At 50.6% G+C, this 18250-nt stretch overlaps 1 protein-coding gene across 4 annotated transcripts in view; it reads right to left on the bottom strand.

Annotated features, from left to right (window-relative positions):
* Positions 1 to 5571: 5571 nt before the first annotated feature.
* The window catches only part of LOC149522394 (zinc finger protein RFP-like), a 97392-nt gene continuing 84713 nt past the window's right edge, over positions 5572 to 18250 (bottom strand). Inside the window, exons 1-8 of one of the 4 annotated variants that reach the window (XM_089770994.1) lie at positions 17479 to 17941; positions 15393 to 15488; positions 15087 to 15158; positions 14755 to 14777; positions 13952 to 14067; positions 13341 to 13400; positions 8629 to 8742; positions 5572 to 8322 (exon numbers count right to left, since the gene is read on the bottom strand). In XM_089770994.1, the coding sequence (XP_089627120.1) occupies positions 6977 to 8322; positions 8629 to 8742; positions 13341 to 13400; positions 13952 to 14067; positions 14755 to 14777; positions 15087 to 15158; positions 15393 to 15488; positions 17479 to 17850 (2199 nt within the window). In that variant the 5' untranslated portion in view covers positions 17851 to 17941 and the 3' untranslated portion in view covers positions 5572 to 6976. Of the gene's footprint in view, positions 8385 to 8628; positions 8743 to 13340; positions 13401 to 13951; positions 14068 to 14754; positions 14778 to 15086; positions 15159 to 15392; positions 15489 to 17478; positions 17942 to 18250 lie in introns of those variants that run through there. The other 3 variants (XM_089770995.1, XM_089770993.1, XM_089770996.1) reach the window with 3 other exon arrangements.

Raw genomic sequence — 18250 nt, 5'->3', positions numbered from 1 at the left:
CAGACATTCCCCATTTCCCTCCAGCCCTGGTGGTATCTGGCTCCCTGGGCACAGAAAGCTACAGCTCAGTGGGCAGAGGCTCTGACATGCACATGACCCCTAGCCGCTGGGACTATAGAGTTTACCTTGAGATTTAGTGTTGCTGGAGGGAGGGAAAAGTGAAGCAAACATTGATCATCTGGATTAGAAACCCCTGGGTCTCAGGCTTTGGGTTGAAGTCTCCGGGACTGAAAACCACCCCTGAGATCTTATCTCCTCTGAGCAAGGGCAGCAACTGTGAGTGGGGTTTGGAGAAAGTTTGGGCACGTGAGTGGGACACTTATATGGCTGGACTTACATTGCTGGCAAAGGACACTGCTTGATCCTTTTCAGCGGGGACTTACTTGTGGGTTGGTTCTGAACCCTGCTTGTGCCCAGGCCTGACATAACCTGCCCCACAGAATTCACACAGCGAACGGGGCTCTCAGAACACAGGGGAAGTTTTGGGGCTTGTTGTCAGGCTGTGGGCTGAAGCATCAAACCAGCCCCCCCCCCCCCCCGTGGGGCCTATGAGTGTTGCAGAATCTGGGCCCCCTGCAGCTGGACAACAGCAAACAAAATGTCTTGGGGCCCCACAGAGACCCACCTATAGAATCATAGAATCATAGAATCATAGGACTGGAAGGGACCTCGAGAGGTCATCGAGTCCAGCCCCCCGCCCTCAAGGCAGGACCAAGCTCCGTCTACACCATCCCTGACAGATGTCTATCTAACCTGTTCTGAAATATTTCCAGAGAGGGAGATTCCACCACCTCCCTTGGCAATTTATTCCAATATTTGACCACCCTGACAGTTAGGAATTTTTTCCTAATGTCCAATCTAAACCTCCCCTGCTGCACTTCAAGCCCATTACTCCTTGTCCTGTCCTCAGAAACCAAGAGGAACAAATTTTCTCCTTCCTCCTTGTGACACCCTTTTAGATATTTGAAAACCGCTATCATGTCCCCCCTTAATCTTCTTTTTTCCAAACTAAACAAGCCCAGTTCATGAAGCCTGGCTTCATAGGTCATGTTCTCTAAACCTTTAATCATTCTTGTCGCTCTTCTCTGTACCCTTTCCAATTTCTCCACATCTTTCTTGAAATGTGGTGCCCAGAACTGGACACAGTACTCCAGCTGAGGCCTAACTAGTGCAGAGTAGAGCGGCAGAATGACTTCACGAGTTTTGCTTACAACACACCTGTTGATACAACCTAGAATCATATTTGCTTTTTTTGCAACAGCATCACACTGTTGACTCATATTCAACTTGTGGTCCACTATGACCCCTAGATCCCTTTCCGCCATGCTCCTTCCTAGACAGTCGCTTCCCATCTTATATGTATGGAACTGATTGTTCCTTCCTAAGTGGAGCACTTTGCATTTCTCTTTATTAAACCTCATCCTGTTTACCTCTGACCATTTCTCTAACTTGCTACGGTCATTTTGAATTATGTCCCTATCCTCCAAAGAAGTTGTAACCCCTCCCAGTTTGGTATCATCTGCAAACTTAATAAGCGTACTCTCTATCCCAATATCTACATCATTGATGAAGATATTGAACAGTACGGGTCCCAAAACAGACCCTTGAGGAACTTCACTTGTTATCCCTTTCCAGCAGGATTTAGAACCGTTAACAACAACTCTCTGACTACGGTTATCCAGCCAATTATGCACCCACCTTATCGCGGCCCTATCACCTGGACTGCCTGGGCCTGGGCCATGAAGCAGGAAGTGGCTGAGGTTGCGGCCAGCCAAGGAGCTCCCTGGCCTCTGCAATTGCCGGCATTAGGGTTGCCAGATGGTTCCACAGAAATACTGGACTTACTTGATACTACCTCACAATCTACATTCCAGCTTATTTAGAAAATACCCGACATTTCTATTTCCTCATTTACACTTTCTCAGCTTGTTTCCCGAACAGAAAGCTCAAATACTGGACATTCCGGTTCAGAACTGGACCCCTGGGAACTCTAGCTGGCATGGAAGCAAAGCATAAGGCTGTAAGAGGAAGCCTCCTGTCGCCTCCCCCAGCCTGAGGCAAAAGGGCTTCTTCCTCTCCTCTGAGGAGGGAGCAACAGAGGCCGGACTGAACGTTTTGTGCTGGGGCTGGAGGCTTAACCCTGAGCTGTCGGCCTCAGTGGGACTTGCTGCTTCTCCCCACTCCTGCCTTGCTGCCTCCTTTGGCCAGCAGCGCACAGAGGGCAGCCAGGAGAGCCGGCTGCCATGGGCAGAGGAGGCCAAGGCACAAGACTCTCGGGGGCAACAGGCCTGGGTCCTCTAGCTTTCCCAGGCTCATGCCAAGGGGTTTTCTGTGGTACTGGGAGGAGAGGGATGCCAGGCCCAGGCCAGTGCGAGAAGGGGCAGTGCCTGCCAGGGCAGAAAGGGTTGCTGCAGAATGGGAGACATGGCGTTTCTGCCTGGTTTCACTCAGGGGACCTTCCCTTGCAGCTACAGACTCTTCTCCTGTTACTTGAGAGAATGAAATGGGGCCATTCTTGTGGTAAAAGAGGTCAGTGTGCCTAGGCCTCCCCACACAGACCAGAGAGCCCCACTGGGGACAGGACAGAGCCTTGAATCAAGCATTTGAGAACATGCTGATCCTCTATCCTGTGACAGGGTATTGCGGGAGAGACATTGCACATACAGCAGCTAGCTCAGTTAGTAGAGTATGTGACTCTTATTCTCAGAGTCATAGGTACAAGCCCCATGCTAGACAATGCTCTCCCTTCTGTTACATTCTCTGCATACAAGGCAATTCAGTCTCAGCTTTCTCCAGCTCTCAGGTAGAAAAAGTCTCTGATTTCTCTAGTAGAACCCAGCAGGAGGAAACTAACTGACATTTCCAATCTCATAGGAGAGCAGAAGAAAATTCCCCCAACCATGAAAGAAGGGGGGGGAAAACCCTCAGTAGCTGATTGCTCCCTTTCAGCACTCTGTAGCTTCCTGTCCTTCAGCATCAGCTCTGTGATGGGACAATAAGAGCATGTCTACACTGGAGTGTTATTTGGAAATAAAGTGCCTGTCTACACAGCAAGCTGTTATTTCAAATTAAGTACAAGTTGGCAGACTTCCTACTCTGACTCCAATAACCCCCATTTCAGGGAAGGGAAAGGTCTCTTCCTTCTACTACCTGCTGTCGATAGCATCAAAAGCCAAGTGAAGCTATATTGACTTCAACTACACAAATAAGTAGATGAAGTTGTGTATCTTAGTTTGACTTTTGCCCTGCTGTGTAAACATGCCCTAAACGAGCTACTAGTTAAGAAGCTGGCAAAGGATCCCTTCCCATGGTATTATAGCACCAGTGAAGGGTACACACCAGGGCAGAAAGCAAAACAGCTGGGGCTGTGTGAGAGACAGGAGTGGGCCTGAGGGAGCAGAGAAGGAATTGAATGGAGAAAGAGGGGGGCTCTTTCCTCCTGGGTTTGACACAGACCTTTTGCATGGCAGACAAATGGGATAACACCACAGAGCAGAAACAATAGGACAAATGAAATTTTTAAATGAAAGCTTCAAACCCCCCACTTGTAGGAACCGTTTACATCCATCGACATTTACAAAATGCTTCCCCACAAACATCTCTCCAGCCTGTGTCTCTGGGAAAGATTTCTGCCAAGCCCGGTCCCAGCCCACTGGTCAGAGCTCCCTGAGAAACAGGACACCATCACTCGCAGCCAAGTCCCCGCCCAGGTGAGGAAGGGGAAATGAGCCACAGGCTGCTGCCAGCTGGGTCAATAGATGAGTGGGTTGACTGTTCTCAGGGACACCACAGCAATATCCCTGCTTCCCCCTCGGAGGGGGTTTCCTCAGGGCCAGACCAAGCCATTCCAGCGCCCTAGGTAGGGGAAGGGTGAATCCGTGGCCCAGCCCCCGCCTGGAATGTGGGAGAGGGCGTGCAGAGCTGGCGGCAACAGAAGGCATGTGCCTTGCCCGGCCACTGCCACTGGTGCTCAGCCTGGTACCACTGGGAGCAGGCCGAGCCTGGCTATGCAGGGCCCTGCAGCCGTGGCGGGAAGGGTGCTGCTGGCCAGCGCTACAGGAGTTAATGCGGCCCCTGCCTGGGGCAGTCCCTGCAGGGTGGCTGGTGGGAGCTGCTGCAGCTCACAATATGGATGCATGGTGCCTGATGGCAGTTATCAGCTGTAAGGGGCTCACAGCGCCCCTTATATCAGGCACGCTGGGCAGCTGCCCGGCAAGCCCATGCCTTAATCTGGCCTTGGGTTTCCTACATAGAATGGCCCAAGCCCCAGCCTCCTGGAGAGGGGTTCCCAGCTGGGGATCTCCGGCAGCAGCCATGGGATGGTGGGAGCCAGTTACTGCAGAACAAAGGACACCAGCGCTACATCTACACTCGCAGCTTCTTGCTCAAGTACAGCCGTTCTTGGGCAAGAATCTGCAAAGCATCCACACTGCCCGCCTGCTCTTGCTCAAGGAAATTTACAGTACGGCGTGGTAAGAGAGGGCTTCTTGCGCAAGAGCTATGCTCTTTTTTAACAGGTGTAAGCCCTCTTGCACAGGAGCTGTTGCACAAGAGGGCAGTGTGGACACTCGGCAGGGATTTCTTGCACAAGAAAGCTCTATGGCTAAAATGGCCATCAGCTTTCTTGGGCAAGAGAGCGCCTACACTGCCATGGGCGCTCTTGCACAAAAGTACTGCTCGCAGATGGTAGTGTGGATGTTTTCTTGTGCAAGACTTCTTTCACAAGAAGCCTTGCACAAGATGTTCTTGTGCAAGAAGCCACGAGTGTAGACATAGCTCAGGCGTGGGAGAAACTAACCATCTGCTTCATTTGCAAAGGCATGCATGCAGCATGCGCCCACTGCCCTGGGTGCAAGAATGGCTTGGGCCGGCCCTGCCCCCAGCCCAACTCTCCCAGGAACCACCAGAGAGCAGCACTCACATGGGGGGCTGGAAAGTGGAGAGACTCCCTGAGACACCAACTTAAAAGGAATCGCTCTGGGTATGTCTGCACTGAGATAGCAGCCTGGTGGCCCGGCTGTAGCTGGCCCAGCTCAGCTGTAACTGGCCTGGAGGGCTTTGGTTGGGAGATTAGAAACCTGCAGAGAGGGGCATCTCTGGGGGGCACAGCGGGGATGTCACAGTGTCAGGGCAACTGTCATGCCCCCCCCATCTTCCTTTGCTCCAGCCCCACTGCTGAGAAATAGTGACCATTGTCATTGCTTAAACTGCACACAGAGCTTGTGGCAAAGGCTAGCATATGGTTAAAATACAATGAACATTCTAGTAAGTTATCAGAGGGGTAGCCATGTTAGTCTGAATCTGCAAAAGCGGCGAGGAGTCCTGTGGCACCTTATAGACTACCTGAAGTGTAGGAGCATAAGCTTTTGTGGGCAAAGACCCACTTCGTCAGATGCATCTGATGAAGTGGGTCTTTGCCCATGAAAGCTTATGCTTCAACACTTTAGTTAGCCTATAAGGTGCCACAGGACTCCTCACCCCTTTTATTCTGGTAAGTTCTCATTTGTGTTGTGCTGTCTGCACATCTAACTAACCAGAGATCAAAGTGCATGACCTGATGGCCATCACAGAGAGAGAAAACCCACAACGCAGGGTAGGTTATTCAACACGTTCACATTTGTAAGAGTGAAACATAAGGAAATCTTTTAAGCCTCAGAATCTAGGAAATAAATAAACTTGCTCGTTTTCTTCTGCAGTGGCTAAACCTGCTTTATTTCTTGCCTCATTACATGTCTGTGTTAGTTAAAAAGTTCTATATGTCATTGTACTAAAACAAAAACACAAGTTCACATGAACAAATGATCTGGAGTAGTCCAGAAGAGCCCAGCAGGAACTATACCCAGAGACGGAACCAGGGCTCTGAGATGGGACCAGTCACGCTCTGCCGGGAGCTTCATTGGGATTTCCCTGTCCACACCAGGTCTTTTTCCTGCAGTCCTCAGAAGCCGGACTTAGGACCACAGAAACCACACTGGGATTCCTGTGTATGGAGAGCCCAGGCCACTGGTCAGTGACCCTTGGGGTGCATCTACACAGCAGCCTTATTTCGGAATTACAGTGCATGTCTACACAACAAGCAGTTATTTGGAAATAACATCCACCTGGAGAACTTGGGTCTTTTGGCTGGGCTGCGTCTGAAGGAAGGAGCCAAAGACCCCAGGGTGGGGGAGAGCCCTGGTTTGTAGGGGCAGCTGGAAAAGAGGTTTTAGGGGGAGTTTGTAAAAGTTTGTACTGAAGTTTCAGTGGAGCATTAACAAAGCATTTTTTTTTACCTTTGAGTTTGTAATCTGCTTTGCTCTGCCTGTTCTCACTTATCACCACTTAACTCCTACAGCTTGTACTTACTATCAAGCCTAGTGTAAACAATTACTACCTATGGGAGCAATCGGTGTGCACATCCCCCTTCCATTGCTAAATGGGGCTTACCCCATTCTTTGGGGTTTGATCCCATTTGGGGAGTGCTATCCTAGGAAGCTGGGCCCTAAACTGCTCTCTCCTCAGACCTGAAGAGGTTCAGTGTCAGTACCGCTGCTCAGAGGCGGGGGTGGGGCGGGAATCTCAGCTCGGGGCCTTGGCCAGGAGAGACTAAGGAGCTGCCCCAGCAGGACTGGGTGGTGAGAAGTCCCAGAGAGCAGAAAGGTGAGTGGCAGTGGCCAGGTCAGTACCCTCGGAGGCCCTCCCCAAGGGGTCTTCTGGGACCACAGCCACCTAGCCAGGCAGCTTAAAAGGAACTCAGGGTATACGTTTCTCTCCTCTGTGGGTCCTCCAAAGGCTAAGAAGATTTGAGCTCTGACTGAAGCTTTCCCCACAGTCAGAATAACTGAATGGTTTTCTCCCCTCTGTGAACTGTCTAATCTTTAACAAAGTCTGACCTGTTTGAAGCCTTTTCTGCAATCAGAGCTTTTATAAGGCGATTCTCTTGTATGTATTCTGATGGCTAGTAACGCAGGAGCACTGACTGAAGCTTTTCCCGCAGTCAGAGCAATTGAAAAGTTTTTCCTGTGTGGGTTCTCTTATGGTATAAAAGGCTTGAGCTGTGACTGAAGCTTTTCCCGCAGTCAGAGCAACTGTAAGGTTTCTCTCCTGTGTGGCTCCTCCTATGGGTAATAAGGTTTGAACTTCTACGGAAGCTTTTCCCACAGTCAGAGCAGTAGAAGGGTTTCTCTCCTGTGTGGGCTCTCCTATGACAAACAAGGTGTGAAATCTGACTGAAGCTTTTCCCACAGTCAGAGCAATTGAAAGGTTTCTCTCCTGTGTGGCTCCTCCTATGGGTAATAAGGTTTGAGCTTCTACGGAAGCTTTTCCCACAGTGAGAGCAGTAGAAGGGTTTCTCTCCTGTGTGGGTCATTCTATGACTAAGAAGGCTTGTGCTGTTACTGAAGCTTTGTCCACAGTCAGAGCAATGGAAAGGTTTCTCTCCTGTGTGGCTCTTCCTATGGGTAACAAGGTTTGACTTCTGACTGAAGCTTTTCCTGCAGTCAGAGCAATTGAAAGGTTTCTCTCCTGTGTGGCTCTTCCTATGGGTAACAAGGTTTGACTTCTGACTGAAGCTTTTCCCGCAGTCAGAGCAATTGAAAGGTTTCTCTCCTGTGTGGATCCTCCAATGTGTAATAAGTTCTCCATTACTACTGAAGCTTTTCCCGCAGTCAGAGCAATTGAAAGGTTTTTCCCCCGTGTGGGTCCTCCTATGTCTAACAAGGGTTGAACTCTTACTGAAGCTTTTCTTGCAGTCAGAGCAATTGAAAGGTTTCTCCCCTGTGTGGCTCCTCCTATGGGCAACAAGGCTTGAGCTACTACTGAAGTTTTTCCCGCAGTCAGAGCAATTGAAAGGATTCTCTCCTGTGTGAGCCATCCTATGGATAACCAAGTGTGAGTTTGTACTGAAGTTTTTCCCACAGTCAGAGCAGTTATGGGGTGTGTCTCTTGTATTTATTTTCTGATGGTTTGTAAAGTGTGAGTGCTCACTGAAGCTTTTCCCAGAGTCAGAGCACTTGAAGGGCTTCTCTCCCGTATGGACCCTTTGATGTTCAGTAAGAGTTTCACAGTCACTACACGTGCAGGGTGACTGTTGATGGGGGATTTCCTGTTGGACGGTTTCTGTGTTTCTTTTCTCCCCTGTGCTCCTGGAGTTACCCTGTCCCTCTCCTAGATGGTTTCCCTGCTGCTTTTCTGGGCTATGCTGACTCTCACAGCTCTCTCCTTGCTCACATATCTGGAAAACATGTCCATCAGATCGTCTCAATAATAGTCCACATGGAGACACTTGCTCCAGTCCTTCCTGCTGAAGACTCTTTTCATGGTTCTCAGTCAGTGTCCCGTCACCTGTTGGAATAGAGGAATGATCCAGACAGGAGTTATTCTCCACGATGAACTGCAAGGAAACTCTAAAAGAGGAATAGAAAAGGGGACACACGCTCAAATAATGGTCAAATTATCATGAGTTGAGTTTGTTGTCCTCCTTCACAACCCGTCCACAGAGAAGAGAACCCAGCCTTTCCTCGCCCACCACACTCTTACTGGAGTTGAAGACAAGCTGAACAGTCAGTCAGACTTCATGAAAACACACAAGTTACATCTGCTATAAGGAGACAGAAATTGGTTTCTGAGTCAGTTTAACTGATTGCTCACCTGTCTGGGTGTTGCTGATGATCTCCCCTTCCTCACAGCTCGGAGGATCTGGGACCCGCAGCTCCTCCTCTTGCTCCACCCAGGAGATCACATCTGTTTCGGAGACTGGAAATGCTGTTTGAAGAGCAAAAAACCAAGTGCTGATCTTGATCATTAAGGTCTTTGCCATTCCGGCTTTCAGAGCCAGGATCCGAGTCACCGACCCAGAGAGGCTCTGTTCCCCACCTTGCAGAGACTGGGCTCTGGCTGGTACAAGATCCCAGGACACACTCACCTGCAGTAAAGATGCATCATTCCCCCACCTTGGGAATGGCCCAGCTCATTCCCCAGGGCAGCTAAGCGCTCTGCTGCACTTTCCAGGGTCCAACTCAGACCCCCTCACAGCCCGGTCCATCCACCCGGAATCCCACAGTTGGACAGGAACACACGGCTCAGAAGGGGAGCTCTAGTGAGGGCATGAAGGTGTGACACCAAGTTCCCCAGGTAGGGCTCAGATAGCAGCTGCCACATGGCAGGTCACTAGAACTTGGAGATGAAGGACCCAGCAGATGTCTAGCTCCCCAAGCTCTGTCCACAAAACCCCTGGCTGGTGGGCTGGGCTTGCCCTGATCTTTGGCTCAGATGTTCTACTTGGGCCAGGAGGAGGTAGAGGAAGTTGCCTGAGCATCTAAGTGAATCCTTGGCTGGTTGCTTCACGCCCTGCCTATGTGTCACACTCCTGATCCCAACGGCCTGTGTATGGGTGGGCCCTGCCAGCTGCCCACAACAGCTGCCATTCCCATGGCTGCCCAGGGTGGCGCTGGGCTTCTGTTGGGGCAAGCCAGGGCGGAGCTGGGCCGTGCTGCTTCCCTGGTGCTTGTGACTGTTGCTCAGCTCCCCCTCTGCAACCTCCATTCTACTCTGCCAGCAGCAGCCTTTTTGTGGTTTCCCAGTCTGGCTCTTGTGGCCAGCCTGGCCTTTGATTTGGTGCCCCTCCAGGGTTGCACAGAATCTATCACCTTTATACCTTGTGAGTGTGTTTCCCTCAGCTTTGGCCCACCCCTTCTTGGAACTTCATTTTCTGTTCAGAAGATCCACCTGGGACATGACCATGGAGATCACTGCGCTACTGCTGTTAAATAAGATAATCATAGTCATCACATCAGAACATTCCCATTGACGTGGCACCCAGCACACTTCGCAAAAGGTTTATTGCAGCTGTGTATGTCCATTCTTTTTGAACTAGAACAGGCTGGGCTTTGGCAGAATGGTGGAACACTGGGGACCAACTAACCAGGAAAGCGCATTCCTGAGCAGGAAGAGGCCAATCAACACACATCTCCACAGTAGCTGGAAAAACAGTCCTAAGAGATGGCTCAGAAAGACACTGACCCTTGTGCACAAGAGCGGGATGAGGGGATAATGGATATGGATGTTTTGTTCAAAATAAACAGGCAGGAGGCTAAGGGGGTAGAACACATGGAACATGCCTCTTGTTTGTGTCAATGTATGAGAAGTCACAAGAGGGGCATGTTGATGCTGGCTGAGGGGCAGCATTCTCACTGCTGACTTATTGGTACCGTTATTGGGTTGGGACAAGTCTCACTATACCTGTGCCTAAGGAGCTGGGACACTAGCATCCTGCTCCTTTTCACAATAAACTTGGCCGAGTGCCTTAGCCTCCAAATGGAGCCTGAATCTCTCTTAGCAGCAACCCTGAGCTGTGCTGCATGGATAAGCCGCAGGCTCTGACAGTGCTGCTGGCATCAGAGCTCCAGAAAGAGCCACACTGAACAGCCATAACAACGCTCTGTGGCATTAGCAGAAATTCTAATGGCACTGCAGTCACTGTGGGAAGAAAAATTATCAATCACAGCAGCACTGGGGAACTCTGGTGTAAATCAGGACCCAACTGTGCTATTGGGGTGCACATATGAAGCTAAGCATTATCACTCTTTAATGTAGGTATCTTTCCCAGCTCTGAGAAACAGCTCTCTCTTTAATAGCTATTAAAGAGAGAGGTGACTGCACACAGAGGCTGCGTCTAGATTGGAATGATTTTCCGCAAATACTTTCCAACAGAAAAGTTCTTCCGTTAAAAGCATTTCTGGAAAAGAGCGTCTAGATTGGCACGGATGCTTTTGCGCAAAAGCATGTGTCAATATAGACGCGGTTTGGCACAAGAAAGCTCTGGTGGCCATTTTCGCCATCGGGGCTTTTTTGCGCAAAACAGTTTTTACCTATCTACACTGGCCCTCTTGCGCAAAAGCATTTGTGCAAGAGGGCTTTTTCCCGAGCGAGAGCATCAGTGTATCTGCGCAAGAAAGCTGACAATCATACATTAGATAGTCAGTGTTCTTGCACAAATTCAAACGGCCAGTGTAGACAGCTGGCAAGTTTTTGCCAGCCTAGACACAGAGAGAGAGTTTGAGGGACTTGATTAAGGTCACACAGGAAGACTGTGACGGCCAGAGAACTGAACACAGGTTTCCTGAGCATGAAGCCAGACATACACACAGGAAGAAAAAGTCCCTACTCGAAAATATTTCACTCTAAAAACACAACACAGATGATGTGATTTATCTCCACTGCACACAGCGGCAAGTGAGCCCCAGAGAGAATAAAGCTGAACTCTTGAAAGGAAACCCAACCTGTGCCTGAAATGCAAGGAGAGCTCTGCTCACGTTTCTCTACTACAGAGCTACTTCGGACAAAATACTCATAGAGCGTGAACTGCCTCATCCACCCTCCCTCAGCCCCAGCATCCAGCCCCTGTCACTGACAAGAACAGCATGTCACAGAGATTAGCTACAGGCAGAAAGGACTTAGGGAACTGCACCCACCTTATACTGGCTCAGCCCACTGCCACAAGGGGAACCTGCAGGCACAAAGATCAGACAAACCAAGAGCCAGACCCAGACCTCTAGTACCTGCTGTTCCTGCCTGAGCCCTTCTACTCACACCTCCAGTCAAGGCACAAGATGGGCAAGATAGGGGGGGAAGCGCACTGAGACCTTAGCTGTGGGAAGAGCAGCTCCACTCTTACGTCCCTCAACCTGCTTTCCCTGGGAGGCAGTATGGAGGGGACAGTCTTTCACAGAAGAGCCAGGATTATTGGGGCAGATACTCATGATATTGGGGGCAAAGACAATGAATGATATTGAACCAAACCCAACCCAGCTACTCCAGAGCCCACCCAGCTTCCGATACCCGAGGGGACAGGAATCCTTACTCAGCCAGTTCACAGCCTCATAATTCTCCTGCATCAGATCCCTGTAGAGGGATCTCTGGCCTGGGTCCAGCAAAGCCGATTCCTCCTCAGAGAAATACACAGCCACCTCTTGGAAGCTAACCAGCTCCGCCACAGCCATTTCCTGTCCCTGGCTCTGAAGGCCAGGGGCTGAGCTAGAGACAGACATGGGTGTTCTGCAGCCTGGCAGGGGGAGAAGGTGAATTGGAGACATTTCAGAAGGGGCTTTAATCCTTTCCACACCCCCATTCTCCCCACACTCTGTCCCTAGTGACGTGACACACGTGTTAAACTTTTGTCCACAGTGGTAGAATCTTAGTCTAGATATTCCATTAACAGCGCACGGGATTTAGATCCCAAAACCATATTCATTTCTCTCTGCACCTGGCTTGAGTTAAAAGATTACTGCATCTGCAACAATGGGATATAGTTCTCAGCACCCAGTGTTTCTGATAACAAGCCACATATTCATCTGCCTGAACATGGACATAAGCCAAATGTAGGCTGTTGTATTTGAAAGCCTTAGTCTTCATTCACAGATTTGCAGCATAAACATTGCTCTCATCTCAGAGACGTTATAATCCCTTTCCAAAATAGAGAATCAGTGAAGGTAAGCATCTGAATGGTGGTGTTATAATTAAATACGTGTGCTTATTATTAAACACTTGTGCTGAGTGTTTGCAGGATGAGATCCTAAGATTCAGCAGATATCCTCAGTTATGCAGTCTGACCCCCTCAGTGGCACAAGCCATTACACTTAGTCCAGTTACCCAGGCACAAAGCTCTGTTTTCCCACAGTGTATTTTCTAGAAAGCCCCCAGTGATTTGAAGACATCAAGAGATGGGAGAATCCACCAGCTCTTTGTTCATTTGTTTCAGCAGCTAAACCGCTTCCCTATCAAACATTTGTGCCTCTTTTCTTGTCTAAAATAGTCTGGCTTCACCTTTCAATTATTGGCTCTCACTGAGCCGTATCCACTCGACAGGGTGGGTAATTAATTTTCATGGGGTGGCCAAATGGAAAGTGGCTGAGAGCTGCACTCTTCCGTGACATAAATGCAGGAAATGGAGGATCCGGGATGGGCACTGGGAGGAGGAGGATGCTTGGGGTAACGGTTTGGGATACAGGACAGATAGAGGGGTCTAGGAGGGAGTTTGGGTGAAGGAGCCTTTCAGCCTATTTATTGTTTGAAACCAACCTTATATTGAAACTGACTGAGCAGTGAAATCTGAGCCTGAAGGTGCCGTCCGTTTTGTGCTTTAACTTCACCCCTTTAGCATCACAAACCTATAGACCAGTGTTTCTCCAAATGTCCACAGGACCCCATGCAGCACCCCTGGGGCTCCTCACTGATCACTGGGTGATTTAGGGCTGTGTGCACCGTGGTCACTGGGTTTGGTTGGTAACTCCAATGACAATCCCATGAAGATGTTTTCACAGGAATTCTCACATCACTTAAAGAATTTCCACCAGCAAACTCACCTTGTCTGAAAGCTCCAAGGGATTTTCCTCTTGCTCTCTCCAGTGCACAGGGCAGAGTGTCTAGTGGGGGAAGGGATAAGAGAGGTGAGATTCCAGGCTCTCCTATTCATAACAATGTCCCACTCTGAACTCTGCATTTCAATTCTATAAGAGACACACTCAGGTATTTAGTATGAAAGAGTCTGAAACTTTCATTTCCTCTCTCACTCGGGCACCTTCCAGCAATGGAGCCAACATCCCTGCAGCCTCACACCTGTCCCAGGAGAGACAAGCTGAAAATGAGATTTACTCTTCCCTCCTCAGCCCCTTCCACTTGGTTTCCCATTCACTTACTGCCTCTTGTCATAAACTGGAGCTGTGGTGGCGGAACACGTGGCCATCACAGTAACTTAGCCATTTTGATCTCTGAATGGGAGGTTCAGTGTTTGCAAACCCCTGGTTCTATCTGCAAGCAGGTGGGTCTGTTCGCTCAGTGTCTCTAAGGAGAGCAGACTGACAGGGCCGTCATTCTCCACGTGGGAATTGAGGCAGGGGAAGTTTGGCTTCAGAGGCCAGATTCAATAGTCTCAGATACTTGAACCGCTTTCCCCTCATCCATCTCTTCCAGGTACCTTTGAATTCCCTCAGAGTCTCCGACAGAGCAATCGTTCTCTGGGAGAAACCTCTGACTTGTTCTTCCAGTTCAGGGGAAATCTCTTCCGGCAGCTGAAATTGCCCCGTCTCACACCTGGACAGAAACAATTCAATGTGATTGTATGTCATTTGCAGCTGATAAGTTCTGGCTAGTAAGTCTCAGCTCTAACAGGCCTGGAGTTAGAATCCTCCAATTCTCGCAGCCTGAGAACAGGGACAACACATGCCATGGCCATGCAACCTTCCCCTCAAAGATCCCATTTCTGTTCTTCACTTCTGTCCTGTGGAGACTGGCTGGGGGAGTAAAGGGGAATAGAGTCTCCATGGCCAACTCACTCCTTGGCCTCTAGATGCTGAGGGACAGGAGGTTCCCATGTGAAGGGCTGAAGGAATCTGACCACTAGGGATTAGATTGAAACACCAGCTCCCCTCAACCCAGCTCCATCCACACAGGTCTCCAAACAGCCCTCAAGTGTGACAGACTCTTGATCCCTGCTGTCCTGGGCTGAATGTGCTCAGTGCCCAGCAGTGACAGGCCCATGTTCCACCCCACAGTCCTGCGGCAACCAATCCCCAGGGAGGTGACAGCTCTAAGAAACACTTGATCCTGAATGGGGAATTCCAGAGTCTAAAGTGCGAGGATGAGACCCTCAGAATTAAATGCGTCAGAGATATTCATGTCTAACATCTGGCTGTAGAGCTCTGGGGAGATGTGGTGCTAACATCCGCTCCAAGCCTTTTCCCTGCTCTGTGCAGTGTGAGGGGAGTGAGAGCCACGTACCTACTCAGGGCGCTTCTGCCATCCTAGAAAAAAAGACACAGAAAAGAATCTCAGCCCCATTGGACACACACAGGGGACCTCTGAGAAGGGATATTGAAAACCTGGGAAGAGAGGCCCTGCCCTGGCCCCAGGAACATGGATCCCCTGAGTGAATGGGGCTTGGCCATCTCTAATAGCTCTGTGCCTGTAACTCTACAAAGCACAAGAGTCATTCACATGGCAGCAATGCACAAGATGTTACACTGAGATCTGACAACTGGGACTGAGCACTTGTGATTCAGAAGCCCCTCTTCGCTGTGTGAGGAGCTGGGATGTCTGTCCCTCAGTCTCACCTGCAAGAATTCACTTGCTGGCTTCTGACATGTCCCCTCCAGCTCACCAATCCCCTCGCTGATACGGGAAATCTGCACAGAGAGGTTCCTGACAGTGTCAATCTGGAACCTCACAACCGCCTCATCTAATTTCTCCAGCTGCACTCATGCACTGACACGGATGCTCAAGGCCTTTTTACAGCCAGCGATTCATAATCCAGGAGAAACGCAAACAAGCCCAACCTCACCAAGCCCACACAGGAGTCTGCCTCCTAACACAGCCCTCCCACTGCCAGTCCCTGCTGGTCCATAGCCACAAGCACTTACCAGATGCTCCTGGCTTTTCCCTTCTGCTGTTGTTTTCCTTCTCAGCAGCTTTTCTCTCTCCTCCTTCAGAGTCTTCAAATGAGTCTCCAGTTTTTCCTGAAGAAACAGATATAAGCACGAGGGCAAACCACATTAGATGTTGGGAGCCTATTTGTCTGCCTTTACGAGAGTCCCAGTTTTGTGGAGCTCTGCCCCTGTCCAGTAGGGAGTCAGCCCTGGACATGGCTTTGTCCATAGAAAAATACACAGGAGGAGACTGCGGATGCAGCAGGACACCTACGAGCATGGGGGACAGATCGGTGGTGGCACCTTCATAAAGAATGATGCAGGTGGTTAATAATACTAATCACGTAACCGATTACAATTTTATCAGTGACAGTATTTTTAACCGGCTGACAGGCAGGGTTGGTAGCGGAAAGGGGCTCTCCTGGGGCCAGGGATCTCTTGCGAGGTCTGCCAAGAACTGCTGGCCAATGGGAACTCCCGGCAGCTGCAGGCTGACATCAGCTGCCAGAGGCAAGTGGGCACTTCAGGGGCAGTGGGGAGTTTAACCGGTAACTGGTACAGATAAACATTAGCTCATCAGTTAACCAGTTTGAACTCTTGCTACAATCCAGTTGAATCCCAGTTCTGCCTGGCATAGACCTGTGCGTCCTGAAACCCTGCTATGGGTGGAGTGAAGGTGCTCGGGGCCCCACACAGCATCCAGCCCAGCAACCTCATCTAGTGCCAGCTGCTGCATCAGAGTTTAACCCCTCACAGAGCAGACCAGAAGTTCAGCATCCCAGTGGGAAACCTCTTCTCCCTGCTGAGCCTAGGGCTTTATCGAGGCATCTTTTTCTCCTAAGAGCCACACTTCATCACTGTTCAGTGATGCTGAGGGACAGGGAGCAGTGCAGTCTATCAATTGGACCAGGGTTCAGGACCAAACTCTATCCCTGATCTGTTTGGCGACTATGAGCAACTTGCTGCCCCACCTTCCCTTCCCACAGTTTGTCTAACTGGACTGTGACCTGCTCAGAGCAGGGACTTCCCCGTGCTGGGTATTGTGCAGGGTCACTGCAGATCTGTAAGGCAAATGACAGCTTATTATTCCTGTTCATCCAATCAGTAACAGCTTGTAACCTCCACTTCTCCAGTCCCAAGGCAGCTCACTGACAGAGTGGCCTGTAGCTCCTGTAATCTAAACCTCTCTGATTATTCACACCTTCCCTTGTGCAAACACCCTTCCTGTCACCAGTGAGGGCTGGGTTTAAGGATTTAGAGCCTCAGAGAAACATTTCCCACATCAGGTATCTGTAAAGACTTGACATAAGTTGCCACAAAGCCAGAACATTTACTTTTTACTGCATCTCTTTAATCATGAAGGCTTTACAGAAGTGGTCACCAACCAGGAGATCGGGATCTACAGGTAGATCTTGGAGCCTCTGACAGGTGATCTTGACTGATTTGGCTAAGAGACTATCAAGTGCAGCACTTCAGCTGCCCCCTCTCCCTCCTGCTGCGCATCTCCTGCCCTTTGCCTTGGAGCTGTTTCCTTCTCCCACCCTGCAGTCTATCTCCACAAACAGAGGGAGTCTGTAGGCTGCTTTTGAGAGTGGTGCAGGGGCGAGCCTTCCTCAGCCCCACTACACCACCACAGAGGAGCCACCTGTAGCAAGCAGTGTGCAGCTGGAGCCTGTATCCTGAATCCCTGTCCTTGTCATGTACCTCTCCTGCACCCCAAGCCCCTTCTCTAACCCTGAGCCCCCTGAGCTCAAACTCCCTTACAGAGTGTGAACCCCCTCCTGCACCCCAACCCTCTGCCCCCTGCTTGATGAAAGGGAGATACGATGGGGGAAGGTGAAGGGATGCAGTGAGCAGAGATGGGGCCCCAGAAAAGGGTCACAAAGGAGGTGGGGCAAGGGTATTTGGGTTTGAGGTAGATCCTGGATTGCACTTAAATTCAAAAAGTGATACTTTAAAAGGCTGGAGACCACTGCTTTACACTGGTTGGTTCACATCTGTGGCCGGTAACAGTCAGTGAAATTAGCCTGTAATTAAAACCCAATGTTATTTCCCATCACACTGGACAGTCACTCTGTACCTTGTACTCCTGGGCAGCTTCCTGTAAGGGCACCACCATGTGAGCCTGGGATCTGTCACACACCACACAGATGGGAGTTTGATCCGCTTCACAGAACAGCTTCAGAGCCTTCTGGTGCTCCCCACACACCCCGTCCCATCTTGCTCTCTCTGCTGCCTGGAAACTCAGCGGCTTGGCTAGTTCCACCATGTTTGCCAGCTGCCGGTAGGGCCGGAGGGGTCCCTGCTGCTCAGTGTCTCTGCCTTGAGGGCTGAGGGGGGCCTGGCAGGAATTGTGCCCACACTCCAGAGTGACAGGGGCTGTGAAATCCTCCAGACAGACGGGACGTGGCGCTTCCTCCCGGACACTTTCCACAGAGCTCTCTGCAGCCATGGCTGCCTCTGGGCTGAGGGTCGTGTCACTCTCCTGAGCTCAGCAATGGAGGGGCAGGTCCGGGGGGGGGGAGGGGAGGCGTGAGGCATCAGCACTGAGGACAAAAATCCCATCAAATTTAAAAATCAAAAAAACCCCAAAAGCTTCGCTCCCCCCCAGCAGGGTCTCCATTGGGCCTCCCCCGCCCCCCCATCGCTGTGCCCCTCATGGCAGGGCCCCTCCCCACCCTGTGTTCAAATCCCCCCCCCCCCGCACACTCTGCAGCCCCCTCACAGCAACAGGAAGCGCCAACAGCCCGGGGGGGGGCGACCGCAGCGGCGGGAGAGGCCATCGCCCAGCTGGACCCGCCCCCAACGGGCGCGCCCCAATACCCAGCCCCTCCCCCACCCCGCAGCAAGTA

Source organism: Pelodiscus sinensis, chromosome 19, assembly GCF_052426305.1.
Source record: "Pelodiscus sinensis isolate ZL-2025 chromosome 19, ASM5242630v1, whole genome shotgun sequence".
Classification (NCBI taxonomy): domain Eukaryota; kingdom Metazoa; phylum Chordata; order Testudines; family Trionychidae; genus Pelodiscus; species Pelodiscus sinensis.
This window is presented reverse-complemented; position numbering and strand designations above follow the sequence as displayed.